The sequence below is a fragment of the Oncorhynchus nerka genome, linkage group LG14 (genome assembly GCF_034236695.1).
Source record: "Oncorhynchus nerka isolate Pitt River linkage group LG14, Oner_Uvic_2.0, whole genome shotgun sequence".
NCBI classification, from domain to species: Eukaryota; Metazoa; Chordata; class Actinopteri; order Salmoniformes; family Salmonidae; genus Oncorhynchus; species Oncorhynchus nerka.
Genome location: NC_088409.1, coordinates 36,604,443 through 36,627,801, shown reverse-complemented (window position 1 = coordinate 36,627,801; position 23,359 = coordinate 36,604,443). Strand labels below are relative to the sequence as shown.

The 23,359-nt window shown below is 44.6% G+C and overlaps 1 protein-coding gene across 4 annotated transcripts in view; it reads right to left on the bottom strand.

Annotated features, from left to right (window-relative positions):
- Positions 1 to 23,359, bottom strand: part of LOC115142196 (triple functional domain protein-like) — a 168,928-nt gene that overhangs the window by 9,835 nt on the left and 135,734 nt on the right. For all 4 annotated transcript variants that reach the window (XM_065028032.1, XM_065028033.1, XM_065028035.1 and 1 more), the window contains 11 exons: positions 23,195 to 23,294; positions 20,611 to 20,866; positions 5,646 to 5,929; positions 5,311 to 5,481; positions 2,333 to 2,428; positions 1,758 to 1,906; positions 1,456 to 1,522; positions 986 to 1,089; positions 804 to 873; positions 494 to 583; positions 164 to 307 (listed from right to left, as the gene is read on the bottom strand). In XM_065028032.1, the coding sequence (XP_064884104.1) occupies positions 164 to 307; positions 494 to 583; positions 804 to 873; positions 986 to 1,089; positions 1,456 to 1,522; positions 1,758 to 1,906; positions 2,333 to 2,428; positions 5,311 to 5,481; positions 5,646 to 5,929; positions 20,611 to 20,866; positions 23,195 to 23,294 (1,531 nt within the window). The remainder of the gene's footprint in view (positions 1 to 163; positions 308 to 493; positions 584 to 803; positions 874 to 985; positions 1,090 to 1,455; positions 1,523 to 1,757; positions 1,907 to 2,332; positions 2,429 to 5,310; positions 5,482 to 5,645; positions 5,930 to 20,610; positions 20,867 to 23,194; positions 23,295 to 23,359) is intronic.

The window sequence follows — 23,359 nt, the reverse complement described above, 5'->3', positions numbered from 1 at the left end:
AGAAACAGAGAAGATAGAAAACACAATTTTAGAGGGAAAAAAAACATAATATATTATAACAAGTATAACTTTTAGATAAAAACAAAATCATAGCAATATTAATGCTCGTCCATGTTATTAGGGGTGGAAGGCCATCAAATCAAACCCAGGTTGTAGTTCTTACCTCCAGCTCAGTAGTATCTACTGCAGCCTTTTTGGAGAACTTAAGTAAATCCTTCAGCAGGAGCTGGTACTTCATGATGCGCTGCACAGGCTTAATGAGAAGATCAGTGATCTGGAGTCTGTGGCCCAGACGCTGCTTGAGCTCCTAAAATACACAGGGAGCCATTAGATTTAGTTGCACACAGTAAAAACAAAGGACTGCGTAAAAATATAACACAAGGTATGAGAACAGGAAACGATGAGGCTCTTATGATGAAATATGTGCTCCGTTCGAGAGACTGGAATAAACCCACTTGCGGGGTATCTGTGGAGGGAGTGTGTGTATTCTTACCTCAAAGTAAGTGTCTATGTACTCAGACACGATGTGCTCTGATTTGGGCTTGTTCTGACAGTACACGATGTACATGTGTAGCCGTCGCTCCTAGCAGGAAAACAAGGAAACAAAACAAGGGAAAGTGGTATTATGGTCCTTGCTATCTGGAATCCTTGGGATGTCCGTACCCCATTGCATTTAAAATGAGGGATTATGGTTAAGATTGGGGGTTAATGTTAGGGTTTAGCACTAACCTTGTTATGATGCACAGCGACATACACTATTGATGGTATATTTTGGCCAATGAAAATCATCAAATCGCTCTTACTTGTTTGACGAACAGGGGAGCCAGCCTATCGGGATCCTCCAGGCACTTCTCTAGCTCTCCCAGGAAGAATCTGTGGCCAATCAGAGAAGAGTATGAGAAATATTACTATGATAAATACACTAATATAAAAGTCAAACTAATAATAACGCTAGTACTGTAGGTAGGTACTATTCTCGTCTTACTCTCTATGCCAGTCGTAGATCTGGTGGATATTCCCAAACACTATCTTGTCTTTTCCCCTCATGTCGTCTGGCACGCCGTCCTCCTTCATTTTGCTGATGTAGCCCTGAAGGGGAGATAAGACATTCAGGTGACCACAGGACTAGACACAGTGCCAAATTCAGCCAATACTATTCCAATGCCCTGTCCACAAACAACCTCTGCCCCTTAGGGCACTTGTGGTGATCTGATCTGATAGGTATATGCACTACATGTATGTTTAGAGGGCAAGGTGGAGCTGTTACCATATTGATTTTACCTATACAGTTCATTTCAATGTATATGGAGAGCCTAGGGGTCGTAAGGATTAGGGATTGTTTTGTGGACGGGAGCTAGCACTTTGACCAAGTCTAGAACGTGAACAGAGTGTGATGGAGAGGAGTGAGTCATTGATTACGGGCCTACAGTAAAGTAAGAAACAACGTGTTCTCACCTCCACCACTGAACCCAGGTCTCTCACGTAGTCCCTCTCTGTCTCCACCAGCTCCAGTAACACATAGCTGTAGGGGAGAGAGGTGAAGTAAACAATGAGAGGATTGTTTAGCTAGACCACCACAGGACAGTTTTATCTGATGGCTCAGGGCATATTGTAGGCTTTGAGACCCTAGAAATAGAATTACTAGAAAGGGCCCAACACCAGTCCACCCATTACGGCCTCATTGGCTTGAATGAGGGCGACCCTTCTAGTCATTCTGTTTCTACATATGAGACGTGGAGGAGTGAAACTGAACTCACTGGCGTCTTTTGAGGAAACCCGACTTGCGCTCGTCCATCTCATCGATGGGGGAGGAGGAGGACAGGAGGGAGTTGTCAGAGGGGTTGAGGGAGGGGCTGCTGCTGTCCCCTTGTTCCACAGAGAGAGAGCTGGGACGGTCCTCCAGGGACTGAGAGAGAGAGAGAACTTACTGTATATTCATTGTGAACATGCAGTGAGTAAACTGAGCTTCTCCATACAATCACTGTGCTAGCAGAGAGAGCAGTGGTGTTGCTGCTATGAGGGTGTGACAAAGTATGGCAGCATTAAAGTGCTGTGCCAGGTCTTATGAAGAGAAGGAGTCAGTTGGTGTGGTGACTCAAATGGTTCACAGATGACTGGTGGGCCATGGCACCGTCACACGTCACATCCACCCTGGCACCAGACTGGCCTGAGCTGAGCTGGCAGTGTGTGTGTGTGTGTGTGTGTGTGTGTGTGTGTGTGTGTGTGTGTGTGTGTGTGTGTGTGTGTGTGTGTGTGTGTGTGTGTGTGTGTGTGTGTGTGTGTGTGTGTAGCTGACAGCAGTGTGGTAGACTGATGGATGGCTGTATCTTACCATCTTACTCTTGACCAGCTCCTCGATGGCACTGACCAGCTCAGCCGCGCTGGGTGTCTCTGAACTACTGGGTCGGCCCGATAGACGAGAGGCCGCCTGGAAGGGAGGGAGAGAGACAGAGTCAGACAGACACAGAGACAGAGACAGGAGAGTGAGCGTGAGAGAGAGAGTGTGAGAGAAAGAGCGAGAAAGTAGAGAGAGCGTGAGAGCGAGAAAGAGAGGTGTGTGGTTTAATGTTCAAATCAAATCAAATGTTATTTATCACATGCGCCAAATACAACAGGTTACAGTGAAATGCTTACTTACAAGCCCTTAACCAACAATACAGTTGAAAAGTGTTAAGTAAAAATGGATAAGTAAAAAAATATGTATATATATATATATATATATATATATATATACACATATATATATACAGTTGAAGTCAGAAGTTTGCATACACCTTAGCCAAATACATTTAACTCAGTTCTTCACAATTCCTGACATTTAATCAGAGTAAAAATTCCCTGTCTTAGGTCAGTTAGGATCACCACTTAATTGTAAGAATGTGAAATGTCAGAATAATAGTAGAGAATTATTTATTTCAGCTTTTATTTCTTTCATCACATGGGTCAGAAGTTTGCATACACTCAATTAGTATTTGGTAGCATTGCCTTAAATTGTTTAACTTGGGTCAAACATTTCGGGTAGCCTTTCTCAAGCTTCCCACAATAAGTTGGGTGGATTTTGGCCCATTCCTCCTGACAGAGCTGGTGTAACTGAGTCAGGTTTGTAGGCCTCCATGCTCGCACACGCTTTTTCAGTTCTGCTCACAGATTTTCTATAGGATTGAGGTCAGGGCTTTGTGATGGCCACTCCAATACCTTGACTTTGTTGTCCTTATGCCATTTTGCCACAACTTTGGAAGCATGCTTGGGGTCATTGTTCATTTGGAAGACCCATTTGCGACAATGCTTTAACTTCCTGACTGATGTCTTGCTTCAATTTATCCACATTATTTTCCATCTATTTTGTGAAGTGCACCAGTCCCTCTTGCAGCACCCCTACAAGCACCCCTACAACATGATTCTGCCACCCCTGTGCCTCACGGTTGGGATGGTATTCTTTGGCTTGCAAGCCTCCCCCTTTTTCCCCCAAACATAACGATGGTCATTATGGCCAAACAATTCTATTTTTGTTTCATTAGACCAGAGGACATTTCTCCAAAAAGTATGATCTTTGTCCCCATGTGCAGTTGCAAACCGTAGTCTGTCTTTTTTATGGCAGTTTTGGAGCAGCGGCTTCTTCCATGCTGAGCGGCCTTTCAGGTTATGTCGATATAGGACTCGTTTTACTGTGGATATAGATACTTTTGTACCTGTTTCCTCCATAATCTTCACAAGGTCCTTTGCTGTTGTTCTGGGATTGATTTGCACTTTTCGCACCAAAGTACGTTCATCTCAAGGAGACAGAACGCATCACCTTCCTGAGCAGTATGACGGCTACGTGGTCCCATGGTGTTTATACTTGCGTACTATTGTTTGCACAGATGAACATGGTACCTTCAGGCATTTGGAAATTGCTCCCAAGGATGAACCTGACTTGTGGAGGTCTTGGCTGATTTCTTTTGATTTCCCCATGATGTCAAGCAAAGAGTTTGAAGGTAGGCCTTGAAATATAACCACAGGTACACCTCCAATTGACTCAAATTATGTCAATTAGCCTATCAGAAGCTTCTAAAGCCATGGCATAATTTTCTGGAATTTTCCAAGCTGTTTAAAGGCACAGTCAACTTAGTGTATGTAAACTTCTGACCCACTGGAATTGTGATACAGTGAATTATAAGTGAAATAAACTGTCTGTAAATTGTTGGAAAAATTACTTGTGTCATGAACAAAGTAAATGTCCTGACCGACTTTCCAAAACTAGTTTGTTAACAAGAAAGTTGTGGTTGAAAAACAAGTTTTAATGACTCCAACCTAAGTGTATGTAAACTTCAACTGTATATAAAAAAATATATATGTTTACACTACATTTGATTAATATTTTCTGGAAAGTATCTGTCACTGTATTAAAGATGTTTCACCGCATCATACATTCATTTCTTAGAGACGCTCACCATTGACGTGTTTTGACACCGCCCAGCATTCCAAATGACCCCATAAGGAATGGGTGTGGTCTCCCTAATCAGGGCCAAATAGGGGCCTAGTGGGGCCAGGCTAGCATGGAGGATACAGGGGACGAGGCGGGGGTTGGGGTTGGTTGGAGCAAGGTTCTGAGCACTGGAACCACAGCGGAGCACATGACTGAACAATGTATATGTGCTGTTAAATACTCCATTACAACAGGGATAACCTGGGCAACAGCCCAATCACAAGCACAGCTTGTCTGGCTAAACAATAGCAACAGACTAAACAAGGCCAGGTCTTTAAAGGGGTAGTTAGTCAGTTCTAGTCAAACTTCACTAACTACAGCAAATGGAGTATTCGTCACATCCGCAACAATAGTCCTAGAGAAACATAGGGCAGCGAGGGTGAGGAGATAGCATGACAGGATGGATGGGAAGTAAAATAATGTCAGGGCTGGTTGGTTGGTTGGATGTGGGAGTGTGACTAGAGCGTAGGCAGTTACATGGAGAGGTACGGGAACTGAGACAAAACAGAGGCAGAACAAAAATCAACATAAAGCTATGGTAAATTTAAAGCAAAGTTAAGAAAGAAGAGAAAACAATGATATTAGTGTCAAAGAAACACCTATCGCTCTAGTTACAATAACTGTTCTGTGATGATGAATGAATGAAGCTAAACTGCATAGGTATAAAATATCTACCTCTTCAGACAAACTGGTCTAAAAGAAAATACATTCATTGATTTACCAATGTCTTTTTTTATTTTCCAAAAGATTTTACAGGAAAGATGATTGTCCCCTCTTTGATATACTCTAACTAAACCTCATGGAGGCCTGTTAAATGTGTGTGAGTGTGTGTGTGTGTGTCTCACCTTGTCGTCCTGAGAGTCAGCCTGCAGCAGGCTGTGTTGTTGGATGGCCATTGGGGGAGGCAGGGGTACAGCATCAGCCCCCTCTTCTCCCTCCTCCTCCCCACAGCTCTGCATCCCAGAGGAGGAGGACTTGGACAGAGTCCCACTGCTCAGCCCCTCGTTCCTCATCCTCTGTAGAGGGACAACGACAACAGAGCTTACAACTACATAGAACACGATCGGCTCAAAATAAAGGAGAGAAGGAAATTAGGGAGATATTTAATGTTGAACAGGTAATGTAAAAGAGAAAGAAAGGAAGTGATATATGAGTGATAGAGGTGACCAATTGAACGGACCTCCTCGATGGTCTCGTCCTGTGGCGTGGCGGCATTGTCGTCCGAGTCTTTCTGGGAGCCGGCGGAGTCTGCGTTCTTGCCTCGTCCCTCGCGGTTCTTCTTGTGCTTGTGGGCCAGCTTCTTGACGTGTCCGTCGGCCTTGCCGCTGCTCAGGCGCCTCACTGGGCTGGTCAGCCACTTCCTCAGCGTGTTGCCCGGTCGCTTGGGCCCTGGGGAGCTGTGGAAGCCCAGGGTGTGGCTGGTGCCAGGCTGGATGGCATCGTTACTGGACACAGACAGGGTGTCTGCATGGGGAGAGACATGGAGAGAGAGAGAGAGAGAGAAGGAGAGAGAGAGAGAGAGAGAGAGAAGGAGAGGTCAGTCACAGTGCACAGTATCTTGGGAATGGGTCTGAATTCAGCTATGAGGGTAGCAATGAGATTATATGCACTTTTGCAAGGTACTTCATTACCTAGGAGGCATAATTATTTATGTATCTATACTCAGACATTCCATTTTAGTACATGTTGGTTAGAATGGAGCATCGCATCCTAACATTGTGTGTCCACCCTCTGCATTGAAGTGTCTATCGATAGACGTTCCTCCTTTGAAAGTGAACTGGATGAACCTCATTTAAAAAACCATGGAATGCACAATATTATATAAAAGTTGCATAAGCTATTCTATCTGTGTGTGTGTGTGTGTCTGTGTGTGTGTGTACTTTAGGCTGAATGCCCACCACCTCCCTCTCCTGTGGTTCTATCTCCCCTGAGAGGTGTGGGAGAGGACTTGGCTGAGGCTGTGGGTTTAAATGTGGTGCAGTGTGGGGTGCTTCTGCTGATGTAAACTGAGGGATGCTACTCAGGGTGGATAGATTGCCCAGGTCCCGGCTTCATAGAAATCTTGTATCCTTCAAAAACAGAACTTTTGATGAATAGACGGATACGTAGTGCATTCTCCATGTGTTTCTTCTGTCTCTGTGTGGCCGGGTTCTTAGCCCACTGACAGCAGTAGAGTAAAGTGACCAGTGAGGTGACCTTTGTGTTCTCACCGGTTGGTTCTGTCTCTGTGTGGCCGGGTTCTTAGCCCACTGACAGCAGTAGAGTAAAGTGACCTCTGTGTTCTCACCGGTTGGTTCTGTCTCTCAGTGAACTGAACTCTGTGTGACCAGATCCTCCTACTGATCTGTTCTAACCACAACAGCTTCTGACAGGGCATGATGAACATCCTGGACGGGTCAGGGTTCCCCAACAATGCACCACTCGCTCAGTAAAAATAACATGTACCTACAGTATGTTGCCATGAGAAAACACAACAGGCCTTTTAAAGAATCTTAGGACTTCTAACACTGAGAAACTAATCAATTCAAAACAACAACATATGACCCCATGATTATCATGTACTGATCGGGCATTTGGCATGTACTGATCGGGCCTTTGACATGTACTGATCGGGCCTTTGACATGTACTGATCGTGCCTTTGGCATGTACTGATCGGGCCTTTGACATGTACTGATCAGGCCTTTGACATGTACTGATCGGGCCTTTGGCATGTACTGATCGGGCCTTTGGCATGTACTGATTGGGCCTTTGGCATGTACTGATCGGGCCTTTGGACTGATCACACACGTATTATTAACAGGGTGCTGCTGCACTAGTGCATCGTGGGTCATAGTGGTCTCAGCAAGGAGAGAGGAGCGTGTGACTTTTCTTTTTCATTTGTACAGTGAGACTCAGGCCAAAAGAAGGATACACCCATGGCCATGTCGAAAGGGTTTCTCTTAGCAGCCAAGAGCAATCTCAGGAGATGTTCTCAAGCCAGGCCATGGATGATTTCATGAAGTTCCTACAGCTGTTTTCCTAAAGCTACAGCACAGTAAATGACTTCCATACTGTTTCAAAATGTTGCGCAAACAAGTCAGGCTGAATGGTGCGCAAGATGAAAGACAGTGTACGAATAGAGTTAATAACCTTCCCTTCTGTTTTAATTCATCATTCCATATGGCACTATGTTTGCTACAATCGTTTTGATGTGCATGCAAGGGTGCCATTTTCACAAAATGATTCAAGGTGTCATTTGACTGCTTTATGATGTCACATTAGGCCTGCTGAGATGGTCTGGGGCTGCATTTCATTGGCTCAAGCTTTGATACAGGCAGGGTTGGATTGTGACATCATGACAGTCTAACGATGTCAAATGGCACTAAATGATGTCACAATGGGACTGCTGAGGGTGATCTGAGGCTGCCAATGGCCCAGGCCTTCATTCGTTCCTCAGACACGGTTGGATTAGACTGACACATCTCTAGACCTACAAAGAGCCCAGGAGCAAATAAGCCCGGGAGCCTTTTGGGGCTACTTCAACCTCACGTTTAGCCATACTTTTTCTCAAGATGGTGGGCATTGACATTGGCGTGCAGCACTGCAAACTCCCAACCTGGTCCAGAGTTGGCATGGATATGACACCAGATGAGTTGAGACATGTGGTGGAGAGAAGGGAGGAGTACAAGACCTCCATCCTGGACTCCATAACCATGCTTGATGTGGACTGCACCATCTTGGCCCTCGGGGGGGCATTTCTGGTCATCTGCCTGGCTCGCCTGTGGCTCAGCAGAAGGAAGTGGACAGGGCAAGGCCAAGGGAAAGGAGGACTGCTCCAGTGCCAGGCTAAAGGGGACAGCAACAAGGCTGTTCTGATGATGGAGCTTCAGGAGAAGGTTCTGCTGAGGATGGAGGGCATGGAGCAGCGGCTCGACGCCATGGAGGACTTCATCAGGTCAGTCTCAACTCTTAGCCTCATGCGTATCTAAATGAAAGGGTGCTTGGTACCGAAAATAGATCACGTCAACTATAGATAAGGGCAAGAACTCACTTCCATATAAGATGAAATTGAAGGTTAAAATGTTCATCTCATAGCGACATGTATTAATGGACCACACTGATTGATACGTTTCATCTTGTGCCTTCCTTAGCTGCATGGGGAAGAAGAGGACCATGGAGAAGACAATGTACGGCAAGCAGGAGGCTGCTGGTGACAAGAGCAAAAGGGATGCCCTGCGCTTCTCTGACTGCTCTGACAACTCCAATTAATGTCTCAATACCTCAAGACCTGTTTATGGACACTGTGCATTTCTTTAAAAATACATTCAACTGATTTGAAAATAAAAGATTGAAAAAGAAGTAGCCCTTCCTCTCCTCTTTTCACTCTGTGGGGAATAGCATTGTATGTAGTTACAGTATATTCTGATAGACACTTCACATCTTCACATCTTTCATGACAGCGAACATGTGTGTCACAGGGTGGGGTGGATGGTGGGTTTTAAGGGGGGTCACAATCCTTAGTTAAAATGGCTTCAGGAGACCTATATATTGTAGTGTAATATCCTCCTGATATAAAGCATGTGTTCGCTCTACTCTCGATCTAACCCAGCTGTGGGAGTCCGAGCCAGAGAGCCTGAGAAGATGAGGTGTTCACACAGCCCTGTACTCTACGTCTGCAGGGGAGAACCAACTCTCGGTCTAACCCAGCTGTGGGAGTCCGAGCCAGAGAGCCTGAGAAGATGAGGTGTTCACACAGCCCTGTACTCTACGTCTGCAGGGGAGAACCAACTCTCGGTCTAACCCAGCTGTGGGAGTCCGAGCCAGAGAGCCTGAGAAGATGAGGTGTTCACACAGCCCTGTACTCTACGTCTGCAGGGGAGAACCAACTCTCGGTCTAACCCAGCTGTGGGAGTCCGAGCCAGAGAGCCTGAGAAGATGAGGTGTTCACACAGCCCTGTACTCTACGTCTGCAGGGAGAACCAACTCTCGGTCTAACCCAGCTGTGGGAGTCCGAGCCAGAGAGCCTGAGAAGATGAGGTGTTCACACAGCCCTGTACTCTACGTCTGCAGGGGAGAACCAACTCTCAATCTAACCCAGCTGTGGGAGTCCAAGCCAGAGAGCCTGAGAAGATGAGGTGTTCACACAGCCCTGTACTCTACGTCTGCAGGGGAGAATCAACTCTCGGTCTAACCCAGCTGTGGGAGTCCGAGCCAGAGAGCCTGAGAAGATGAGGTGTTCACACAGCCCTGTACTCTACGTCTGCAGGGGAGAACCAACTCTCGGTCTAACCCAGCTGTGGGAGTCCGAGCCAGAGAGCCTGAGAAGATGAGGTGTTCACACAGCCCTGTACTCTACGTCTGCAGGGGAGAACCAACTCTCGGTCTAACCCAGCTGTGGGAGTCCGAGCCAGAGAGCCTGAGAAGATGAGGTGTTCACACAGCCCTGTACTCTAAGTCTGCAGGGGAGAACCGAGGGCTTTCAAGAGACTTGTAAATAACTCATAGCAAAATACCATGAAAACCTGACTCCATTTATCAAATGTGTCACAATATTACTGACATAAAGGAAGGAGCCATCACGGGCTGTTTCAGTCATGCTTCAGGGTCCTATCGACCAAGTGGAGCAGTAGAAGGCTAGTAGGACCATGTGTTACAGTAACACTGGATGTGTACAGCAGACTATGCCAGACCCACTAGGCAGACACCTCCAGGCCAGCCCAGCCGTACACAACCCCATCCTCCATTCTGAGAGGAGGAAGGAAACAGGCATCAAATCTCCACCTGAACAAACCTAGCCTTCTAGTACACCACAGAGACAGGGCTCAGTGTGTCCCTCCCCACAGGCCCACCTTCCCTCTACTTACCTGAGGGAAGTACACTCATGCCACGGTGCCCAGTAAAACTTTCCTTCTCTCCAATACTGTACAGAGCTGTCGCACAGTGTATCAGTGCGATTACATTGAAGGAGACACACAAATAACTTACTCCTTGTCCATATTGTCTCATCTAGCTGGCTAAAAGGGTACAGTTATAGTATATCTCTCACTCTTCCATTAAAAAGCCCTGTCTGCCAGTGGGTTAGTGGCAGGGGGAAAACTCAGTCTGGTGCACAGTTCTACACATGAGTGTGTATCCACTCCACATATTGAGCAAACAGGACAGAGGCATGCAAGGGGCCTGACCCCTGGTGTAACAGCGCTATTTGAGAGTAGGTCTGAAGAGCTCTCACAGGCTGTGGGCAGCCCATCAATCACCTCAGAAAGTGGGCTACGGGGTATCATATACTGTATGAAGGAAAAAGAACTAGCCTGGCTGACTGGGACACCAAAAGTATTTTCAGTGAAGAACACAACATAACTTCTCTTTTAATATTGTATTTGTACTCATGTATTTTTGTGTGGTTGAGACAAAGATGTCCAAGACCAATTTCCCCTCAGGGACAATAATGATAATCTGATCTTACAGTCCTGTCACAGCTACAAAGCAGCGTCACTAGCTGACTTTGAAGTGCTGCCCTGAGAGGTGCCTCCTGGGGCGAGATATATTATTGGTTTGAGATATCTGCGTGTCCTCGTAGACGTAGACAGTGATTTAACAGAAGGAGGGTCACCAGCCTTGACACATTCCTGTCCATTGTTTATTCAGCAGGGTGTAAAATAACCCCAGACATCACAGACATGCCCCCCTGTGGGACACTGTCTCTGTGTCCCAAATATGGCACCCTTTTCCTTATTTAGTACACTTCTTTTGACCAGGTAGTGCACTATATAGGGGATAGAATGCCTTTTGGGATGCAGCCCGTCTCTGGGTAGTGGGTAGGAAAATAAGCACTGTGGTGACCTCACTCTGATCTCCCGCCAGTGGGTCTTCATCAGTCACCTCAGTCACTGAGCTCACTACTGACACCTGTCCCAAACCCGGGTCTGCTGTGACTATGTGAGCCCGCTGAGCTAAAGCCTAGGGATTAGGAGACACAATAGGTTCTGGCATGACACATGCAGTACGTTCAAACACATGTAAATATGGTATCCCTGTCTGCTTAGTACATTTCAGGTCACTATCAGCAGTAGAGTATGAGACAGAATGGGGGTGAGGAGTAGAGCTGTCATGGATTTTGGATGACAGTAATTGACCAGACAAGTCACTGTAATAACTGTTTCAATAGCAAAAAATAAATTATAATAATATATATTATTATTTATTTTTTAACACGTCTTTTTTCTCCTCTCCTCCTCTCCTGGCTGCATGTGCTGCCATATCAATAGAACAGGTGTCCTCAATCAAGTCAATGATGGCATAATGGTTGGACTGGCAGCAATTGAGAAAGTACATATCGAAGCAAACCAGGATGTAAAAGCAATAAGTAAAAGCAGGAAGTGTACCATCAATATGTGCTGTGATTTGTTGGTTCAACTCAACTGATATTACAAAAAATACATTCCATTGCATGAGCCACATCATGAATGAATATTCTACATTATCATGGAAATTATTGCATCACAAGTAGGGTCGTGGCGGTCACGAAATTTCGTCAGCCGCTGATTGTCAAGCAAATAGCTGTTGGTCCCATGGTAATTGACCGTTAACATAAACACATTTATCATTTCCTGGCTTCCACACATAGCCTACAAGCCACTAATGCAGACCTTTGGAACATCTACATTTAATAAATCCATGTAATATCGCCTACACCTTCACAATATATGTATTATTTATTTTAGACAGGTTTAAAGAAACATGATATGAAGAAAATGTAGTCTATTTCAGAGGAACAGAATAGCATAATCTGAGTTGTCCTTATGTTTGGTCCTGATCTGGCTATGCCATATGGCTGTGGGCTACACTAGTTCATTTAGCAGACAAGATTTGCTTAGATTTCCGTGGCATTATTTTATAGTATGAAGAATACAATTGAACAAAGCTGAATAAAATAGATAGGATATTTTCTCCAAACTATTTGAGGGAATGTGCACATGCGGCTCTTCTGTGTTGAGGGGTTAACAAAGAAACAGATACTCCTATACGTTTAATTTAGAGTTATTACGTAACTCTAGTTGTGGTATTTGAGTTTTAATACATTCTTAGGCTACATGACACGACTCTAATGATGATTTGAAAAAAGTTGCATTAAAGGCATGAGCTCTGCTTTGTTTTTTTGTGCAGGCTGTACACACTTCATCAGTCTCTCCTTCACAATTTGACAAGCACTTGATAATGACTCAAATTTCCCGGCAGCATCCCCTTTGTGTGGCCGTAATTGCTGTGTGCTCCAAAGGACCTCTCACATTTCTCTCCTTCACCTCATCGAGTATTTTTCACAACTGCGTACAAATCCTTATCCAATTCACAAATCCTTATCCAATTCACAAATCCTTATCCAATTCCGAGGAGCATATTGAAGATATTGGAAGAACTGTCCACATTTACATTTCGTCAGCCAACAAGATGAGTAGGCCTAACGAACAACAAAAGCACTAGCCTATGTCAATCTACTATCCCCCCATAGTACAAAAGTTTACCTATTCTATTTTTGGGGCGGCAGGTAGCCTAGTGGTTAGAGCATTGGGCCGAAAGATTGCCGAAAGATTGCTAGATCAAATCCCAGCGCTGACAAGGTAAAAAGCTGTTGTTCTGCCCCTGAACAAGGCAGTTAACCCACTGTTTCCTGGTGGGCTGTCATTGTAAATAAGAATTTGTTAACTCTTGAAACTAGGGGGCACTATTTTCATTTTTGGAAAAATAACGTTCCCAAAGTAAACGGGCTATTTTGTCAGGACAAGATGCTAGAATATGCATATAATTGACGGCTTAGGATAGAAAACACTCTAAAGTTTCCAAAACTGTAAAAATATTGTCTGTGAGTATAACAGAACTGATATTGCAGGCGAAAGCCTGAGAAAAATCCAATCAGGAAGTGACTCATGTTTTGAAAGCTCTGCGTTCCGATGCGTCCCTATTGAGCAGTGAATTCATTGGATTCATTTTTCTACGTATTCCCCAATGTGTCTACAGCATTTTGACGTAGTTTCACGCCTTTATGTTGAAGAATGAGCATAAACGACTACATTGCGTAAGTGTCCGGCTGAGGGCTCTCAGAGTAATTCTTGCGTAATAGACAGAGGTAGCTATTTTTCCTCCCGGTCTTACTGAAAATACAGCTGTCCCGGTTGATATATTATCGAATAGATATTTGAAAAACACCTTGAGGATTGATTATAAACAACGTTTGCCATGTTTCTGTCGATATTATGGAGCTAATTTGAAATATTTTTCAGCGTTTCCGCGTTTCCGGTCGAATTCTTAGCCAAACGTGAAGAACTAACGGAGTTATTTCGGCTACAAAAATAATATTTTGGGAAAAAAGGAACATTTGCTATCTAACTGGGAGTCTCGTGAGTGAAAACATCCGAAGCTCATCAAAGGTAAACGATTTAATTTGATTGCTTTTCTGATTTTCGTGACCAGGTTGCCTGCTGCTAGCTAGGCATAATGCTATGCTAGGCTATCGATAAACTTACACAAATGCTTGTCTTGCTTTGGCTGTAAAGCATTATTTCAAAATCTGAGATGACTAATTAAAGATTAACAAAAGGCTAAGATGTGTTTCAATATATTTCACATGTGATTTCATGAATATTCATATTTTCTAGTAATATTTTTTGTCCGTTGCGTTATGCTAATTAGTGTCAGTTGATGACAATTCTCCCGGATTCGGGAGAGTGAGTTCCAAGAGTTAACTAACGTGCCTAGTTAAAAAATATATATATATAATAATTCTGTGCGAGAAATAAATATTCCAAACATAGTCTGCGACAGTTGTGGGATGCGATAGATCCCACATTAATACAACAACTAGCATCAAAAACAACTTTTTACTCAATGAGGCTGATCATGTCGTTCTTCCCCTTAACAGTTTAAAATGTTGATAAACTATTCGGCTATTTATTTCTTCACATTATAAGCGCAGCAATGTGCACATAGAAGTAGGCTATACGCACAAATGTTCCATTAGCTAAAAAACACCATTATCAAAAGTGACCACAAAATGTGATTATGTATGTAATGCTTTTATTATAAAGGTGCATTTTTATGGTGAAAATTATCTTCCCCAAACTTGAAACTCACACGCTGTGTATGTATGCCAGTTAGGCTCTACACCCATTGAAAAGCAGATTAATGTGCTTCATTTTAAGAAGTTATTTAGCCACTTTTGTGATACAAACCTTATCAAAACATATAGGCCCATGGGATAAGCTACATAAGGTGTGGGCCTAGGATTTGAAAAAGTCGCAAAAAAAAGGCATGCATTGTTTCTTGCCTTACCCTGGGCATCATTCACAAGTGATAATATTTAATTCACAAGTGATACGCTAATATTGTCACCCATCAGACTATTCTCGATTTAATCTTGTCTTTACATGTGGCACAGTCCCATCCAATCAGAGAGTGGTGGCTCACTGTCCTCTGTCACAATTGGATTAAGATGTCTGGCCCACTTCCTGGGAAACCTAACAAGGCTCATCAGACACAGGACAGGAGGGCACACAGGCCAAGCCAGCTGTGTGATGCAGTGGATGATACTGTGTCTGTCTGTTCTCCTCATGTCTACAATAACAAGAATATCAGCAGAGGGGTGGATCATCACAAAGCAAGGATGAATCAGCCGGCTAACATGAATACACATTCAGATGTAACTGTTGATCAGAAAGCTATGGGTTATTGATCATGTCAAGTTATTCATACATTTCTATTTCAAGTCAATCTTTCTCTATGAGCTATACGAACTATGGACTTTTTAAAGGGGCGGCAGGGTAGCCTAGTGGTTACAGCGTTGGACTAGTAACCGGAAGGTTGCAAGTTCAAACCCCCGAGCTGACAAGGTACAAATCTGTCGTTCTGCCCCTGAACAGGCAGTTAACCCACAGTTCCTAGGCCGTCATTGAAAATAAGAAATTGTTCTTAACTGACTTGCCTAGTTAAATAAAGGTAAAAAGATGATTCAGGAAAGTAAGCTGACTAACTATTTGATCCTGGTGAATGGGTGAGGAGGATAGGGTTTGGGATGCACCAGGAACAAACACAGTTCCTACAGCTGTATATAGACAGTTTGTTCCGTCAACAGGTAGTAACATGGCTGAGTCAATCAGTCAGCCAGCCAGCCTGCATGCCTTCCTGCCGGTCTGTTTCTCTGTCTGTCTGGTTGTCTGTGTCTGTGACTCAGAAGCTCTTAATCTAGTCCAAAGTGTGCCAGCTTTAATATGGTATTTCAATCATTTTTATGCACCAATATAATCCACTCCATAACACCCATTCAATCAATATAATAGCCTACTGTACTTATCCCCCAGGCTGTCACATACAATACAGACGTTATTGTTGATATGTACCCCACCTCTCCTCTTTAAGGAATACCTAGGATAGGATAAAGTAATCCTTCTCACCCCCCTTAAAAGATTTAGATGCACTATTGTAAAGTGGCTGTTCCACTGGATGTCATAAGGTGAAAGCACCAATTTGTAAGTCGCTCTGGATAAGAGCGTCTGCTAAATGACTTAAATGTAATGTAAATGTACTCTACAGTAGGCTGTGAAAGAAGGTATGCTAAAGGTATGCTGCATAATCATGTAAACAATAATGAAATATTTGACTTGATTATACCAATCATCACAACAATAACAATCCATTACAAAGTTGGAGGCTGTTCTACACTGTTAATGGCCTGGAACACTTAAAGGACTGGTTCTATATAGGTCCTATACAGTATCGTTACATACCCAAATCCAGCAGCCAGAATTTGCAGTTTTCTGAGGGTCCCGCTTGAGAACTCATATGGTACAGAGGACTAACAGCAAAAATAGACTGTATTCCATTTGCCATGGCAACCTGCCCTGGTACTATTCAACTTCTCACACTGTTTAAAATCCAATTCTTCAAAATAATTTTAGAAAACATATACAGAATCATGTAGTTGAAGAAAAAGCTCCAGGAAGAAGCTGTATCCTCTGGCTCAGATGAGATCAGTCTGCTGTGTTTGTGGGATGGGATCTGCTCTCTCTTCTCTACTCTCCCAGAGCGTGGGCTGTTATACTGTGAGGGCAAGCCTCCTCTGTCCCAAAGGAACATTCAGAATCAGACGGCACACTTTACCGTAAAACCCCTAGTAGAAGCTCCAGCCCTCAAACAGCACGGGCTCAGCTTCCACAAATCAAATCAAACTTTATTTGCCACATGCGCCGAATACAACAAGTGTAGACTTTACCGTGAAATGCTTACTTACAAGCCCTTAACCAACAGTGCAGTTCAAGAAGAAGAAAATATTTACCTAAAATAAAAAGTAATAATAAAAAGTAACACAATAAGAATAACGAGGCTATATACAGGGGGTACCGAGTCAGTGTGCAGGGGTACAGGCTAACTAAGGTAATCTGTACATATAGATGGGGGGGCGAAGTGACTATTCATAGGTAACAAACAAACAGCGAGTAGCAGCAGTGTACAAGGGGGGGGGGGGTGTCAATGTTAATAGTCCGGTGGTGATTTTTATGAATTGTTCAGCAGTCTAATGGCTTGGGGGTAGAAGCTGTTAAGGATCCTTTTGGTCCTAGACTTGGCGCTCCGGTACCGCTTGCCGTACGGTAGAGGAGAAAACAATCTATAACTTGGGTGACTGGAGTCTCTGACAATTTTATGGGCTTTCCTCTGACACTGCCTATTATATAGGTCCTAGATCGCAGGAAGCTTGGCCCCAGTGATGTACTGGGCCGTTCGCACTACCTTCTGTAGCGCCTTACGGTCAGATGCCGAGTAGTTGCCACACCAGGCGGTGATGCAACCGGTCAGGATGCTCTCGATGGTGCAGCTATAGAACCTTTTGAGGATCTGGGGGCCCATGCCAAATCTTTTCACCTCCTGAGGGGGAAAAGGTTTTGTCGTGCCCTCTTCATGACTGTTTTGGTATGTTTGGACCAAGCAGTATGTACTGTAGAAATGTAGCATATATAGTCGCAGCTTTACTTCTCAGCACAGTTGCAATGTCACTAAGATCAATACACTTAAGAACAGTCAGTAGTGTGACTAACTGTAGCTGCTAAGGTGCCTCTCACACATTTGTACAGTCAGATCTCAATCTACCCTGCAGTGCATACAGGGCTGGAGGAGTAAACAGACAGCCCACACAAACTCTCCCTGTTCACACACACAAGTGGAACACACACACACGTGCGCCACACCAAAAAAGCTAAGGCCTCCCTGGTACCTTTGAGAAGGTAACCGTTTTAAGCTGAATAAGCAACTGAAGGGAGGTGTTGCTATTGTCTCTTTAGCACATTTTAGAAATACGCTAAACTTATTGATGGTCCCTATTCCCCCTACTGTACACTTCGGTCCACACTGCTCTAGCTGGGGATAGTCATGGTGGCATTTCCTCGTCCAGGGATCCTCAACTAGATTCAGCTGCGGGCCAATTATTTATTGGGCGGATGGTCTGGGGGCCGGAACATAATAAAAATATATATATTTAAAATGCAGACTGTCCGCAAGAAACCTAAACAGATACAATATTTGCCAAAAAATGAAACATAATTTGAAACCTTGATTACATTTGGAAACATTGTCCAGCGTAGGGTGCCGTCTTTCAGATGGGATGTTAAAAAGGGTGTGCTGACTGTGTACACCCCGGTTTCCTGGCTAAATTCCCAACTTGGCCACATTCCATCATAACCACCTAATCCTCCCCCTCATTCCTAATTGGCATATATCACTCGTGACCTCTCCACCTGATAGCTGATGTGTGGTGAGAGTTCTGGCACAAAAATGGCCGCCATGCATCACTGAGGTGGGTGCTACACATTGTTGGTGGATGAGGTGAGTTTCCCCCTACTATGTAAAGTGCTTTGAGTACCTCAGGTGGTATAAAAGTGCTATATAAATCCAATCAATTATTATGAATTATAATTATTTGTATACGATCACCAAAGTCTCTCTATTATGCGTGGGAATACTTGGGAAGATATTTCCAAAATGTCAATCACTTGGAGCTGATTTTCTGGTGTTTTTACAGTCTTTTATGTCCAACAATGAAAATTCAACAAAAAGATAAATATATACATATATGATTTGTTTTGGCCCAGAAAACCACCCGCAGGCCTTCAGTTGGGGAACCCTGTCCTAGTCCATGGTCCTATAGTTGGAAAATACAAAAATAGCCAAAAAGCAGTAGCTTTGCTAATTCAGTTTACAAACTTAATTGCAAAAACATCACAGGAGTCACATCAACAGCATTTTCTGAGAACTTGTGGGGTTGACACAAGCTATGACAGCTACTAATTCACCACAGGCAACCAGCCAGCAAGGGCTTTGTTCTAAGTCCAAGGGATGGGGAATGCAATGAGGAAAAACAATGAATGAATAGTCTTCCTGTGAGTTAGTGAGACACATCCATCCATCGCCTTCTACAACTCCCAGACGTTTACCAGGGCAAACCTCCTGCTCACAGGCTGCACTCATTCTGGCCCAGCCATGCATCTGGGTGACAGCACCAGTCGGGAGTAGGAAGAGGAGAGTTCCCAGATCTTCCCACCCATACCCCTAACCCGTCTACTGCCCTGAGAAAAAGGCCTAGGCCTACATGCTCTGCTTCAAGGACAAAGCACCACAAAGACAAGGGGAGCACCAAGGACATATTCATCCTTCTAGTTCTAAAGGAGCCCTGCTGAGGGGAGTCTTCAGTCTGCATAACAATTCACTGGCCACTACAGAAAATAGGAAAGCTATGGCGCTGTGCGGGTATAAGAACGGACCGTCTAAGAAGTTCTGATGCTCCTACAGGCGCTCAGGAAAAACATGGGAAAAAAGCACACATGAAACTTGAAGGCAGCAGAATAATAAAGAACTGGATGGGAAATCCTTAAGTTTGTTATTAGTTGGAGAAAACCATCCAAGTGTGTAACATGCATCAAACACTATCTGGTTTAAGCCAAAATACAGGATTCCCCACTCCCTTATAAAATGATGAAGAGCCTAATGTTTAGGAAACCTATCAGCATATCATTTTTTCCTTTATTTAACTAGGCAAGTCAGTTAAGAACACATTTTTATTTACAATGAAAACCTACCGGGGAACAGTGGGTTAACTGCCTTGTTCAGGGATAGAACGACAGATGTTAACTTTGTCAGCTCGGGGATTTGATCCAGCAACCTTTCAGGTTACTGGCCCAACGCTCTAACCACTAGGATACCTGCCGCCCCAGGTAGCCTTGGCCGCACCATGGAAACCACCAGTATATAGTACACAAACATCACCTCTATCTTATTACAGACCAGGACAGGAGGAGGGCGGGCCATCTGACAGGAACAAAGCTTTACTGAGTGACTCAGTCATGACAGAACAGAAGCTCCATGTGCCACCCAGGTTTCTTTGATCTCATCCCCTGGGGTCAGGAATGGGGTCAGGTCATGGAGCTCAATAACTACTTCTCCTTTGAAGAAAGATGAAGAAAAACCACTGTCCAGTCAAAAGGACAGGGTCATACTGAAGGCCACACGGTAGCAAAACGTTTTGTAACAGAAAACAAAAATGCGTGCGTTTTATATTTGACAAGTTCAGGTAGTCTCTACCTGTTTCAGTCAGTTATCTTCCGTTTGGTGCCTGACGAATATGAACCATGATAGACAGGCCACGTATGCATGTATGAATTCCCAGAGTTAGTCATGTCTATATGAATTCCCACAGAATAATGTAGGTGGTCATCAATATGTTTTCCACAGCAGCACGTGAGTCATCAACACTTCCTCTACAGACTGCAAAACAGGGAGCACCTGGAATCCTTCACTGGCTGCAAGTACACACTCGCCCACTAGAAACCCCCTGGGACCAAGGTACAGATGGTGCGTGTGTGTGTGTGTGTGTGTGTGTGTGTGTGTGTGTGTGTGTGTGCGCGCGTGTTCCTGACCTAATGGTAGATTGACGCCAGACATTTATTTTTATTTTTTATTTTAGCTGAACATATCATTTGATCTCCAGCACCTGCTTAGAACCATATGATGTGTGCATGTAATCGTTTCCCGTACTGTATTCCAGGTGCCTCACAGCAAGGCTGACAGTGTGTCTATGTATCTGTGTGTCTGTGTGTGTTCCAGCCTTCTCAGTCCCAACATCAAGGCCTACCTTTGTGGTGGTGGTTGAAGAGTCCTTCCATCTCCATACTGGAGCGTGAGTGAGCGATGCAGAGCATGGCACAGGGTACTATGCCCTCCTGGGCAGGGGAGCGGTCCGTGGTCCTCACCAGGCACCAGTCTGGTTTGTCATGGAGCCTCTCCAGCACCTCCACTGTCTGACCCCTCCGTACAGTCAGCTCAGAGCTGCTGCCATTACTAGCCACAAAGTCATGGATGACCACGGTCAGCTCACAGCCACCAGAGAGCTGAAGAGAGGGCGGGATGGAGAGGGAGAGAGAGAGGGCGGGATGGAGAGGGAGAGAAAGAGTGATGGAGAGGGACAGAAAGAGTGATGGAGAGGGAGAGAGAGAGGGCGGGATGGAGAGGGAGAGAGAGAGGGCAGGATGGAGAGGGAGAGAAAGAGTGATGGAGAGGGAGAGAAAGAGTGATGGAGAGGGAGAGAGAGGAAGAGAGAGAGGGAGCATGTCAGACTTACTATAAACATTACATGACATAAAGGAATAGTTTGAGGTTATGAAGAAACAGCCTGAATGTATTGATGTTTAGGAGCAGTATCACAATGAGGGTGTGAAATATAACTACATGTCATTAAATGGTGAGATTCTCAGGACGTACTAATCAGCAATAGCGAGTCTATTATTAGCATGTCAACAACTGAGTTCTTATATGGGTTTGGAGGTCCCCAAGTCCCCCTGAGAATTGCTGATTTGCCACTTGTCCGTCATTCTGTTTCCCCAGACCCAGTCTCAGTCACAAGGCTAGACCAAGAGCTTATTCTGATGGCCATCAGAGCAGTCACTCAGCACAGTGCAGGCTCCAAACCAACCACATACTGTAGCTACTGTAGCTCAACTGTACTGAGTTGTACTGTAAACATGTCATTCTGGTGAGTCACTTGCCACACATTCAGATGCCTCAAAATGACCCAAGAAACGCTCTGACATTCTAAAGCAGTAGATGCAGGGGGAGAAAATGTCCATTAAACTGCCATATACAGTATTCCATTCAAATATACATTGACGATGATGGGCACATCAGGGACGTTTCAAACAGGGAAATCAGTTACAGGAGAATGACGATCACCTCGGCAGTTCCACACTGACAACACGTTCTTCAAATGACTATCAAATTAAACCAATTAAGGACTCCAACCAACATCCCACCGACATGTCTAGTTAGTAACTGCTAGAGATCCATACATACCCATTGGTAGTGAGGCAAAGCCAGCGAGTTCAAAAGCTGAGCCACCGGACCTGAGTTTTTATTGTCCTCCATGATTCTGTCCTCTGTCCTCTTCTCCTTCATACTTTGATGCTGAATCTAATCCATCGACGAGACACAAGGTTCACTTAACCCTGAACCACACTGACCTGAGGTAACACGCAGGCCCACCTACTCTCATATCCCTCTGCCCGATGGCCCTACGATGGTATCTAGGTACTATATACCAGAGCCAAAGCACTCCCTTCCATGTCTACTGTACCAGCTGTGCCTTCTCCAAGGAGAGGCTGGAGATATGACACTGACACAGAGAGTGGTACAGCTAGTGGGAGGCTGACACACTCGTTGACGCGTCGCCGACACACAACTCCACTCTGTCATTGCCTCTCACAGATCTCACAACACCAGGCGAAGAGGCAGAGAGCGAGAGAAAGAAAGACAAAGAGGGAGGCAGAGAAAGAGAGGTGAGAAAGAGAGAGTTGACTGTGAGTGATTGTGCCCTGCATTAAAGGAACCACGGCCCATTAGTGGACATGAGAGGACACAAGGACTCTCCCTCATCACCTCTCTGTGACCTTGACTGACCCTTTCTGTGAACCAGAGCTACACTGTGTCAGGAAGGACACTTACAGAAAGGGACATACTATGCATGTCTTCCAAATGTCACCATATTCATTTTGCTGTGCATTATTTTTGACCAGGAGTGCACTATAAAGGGAATAGGGTAGCATTTGGGACTCAACCACTGTGGCTAAGTCAAATTGAACCTAATTCCTTGAATTAGGAGCATAGCTGCATAGAGCAGAATAACTGCAAGTCCAGCTTTGGCAGGGAAACATGGTCCCTAAAGAGGCAGAGTGTTTGTGTGAGAGAATATAGCTCTGACTGTGAGTAGGAGTGATATCCTTCTGTGCTGTTATTGCCTGATAAAATCACACTATCTGTTCCTTCTTGAAGACGAGCCATGTTTCTCATGTTCATTTCTGAGATGGAAAGGAAAAGTCTAAAAGTCTAACTGGTTCACAGGAAGCCAGTCCAAATTAAAATGATGTCTTGAAATACTAATTTCTAATTGACTTGTCTGGTTGCGGTCTCCCCTAAAAAGGACTGGATTTAGAGGCTACAGTTTGAAATGCTGTTGAAAAGACGTCTCTAGAGTCTAACGTGTCAAATGATACTGTGAAGATCTCCGCTGTTCCACAACAAAGACCAACAGCCACCGTTGGTGAAGCCCTAAACTGCAGGGATTGTAGCAGCAGACCATTGTCTTACATCAGACTCCAGAGTTGGCAATGTGTCGTATTTGAATGGCGTAGCTGTTGGAAGGCAATGGGCAGCATATGATGACTCACCTTGTCGCTGTCCAGTGTGTTCTGAGAGGTACGGGAGGCGATAGAGATGGTGTCTGGCTGACTGCTGGCATCACCCTGGCTGTCCAAGTCATCTCCATGACTACAGAGGGACAAGAGGAATCAAGACAGGCCCCCAGCTCTCACAATCAAATACTGTTGGTGCAC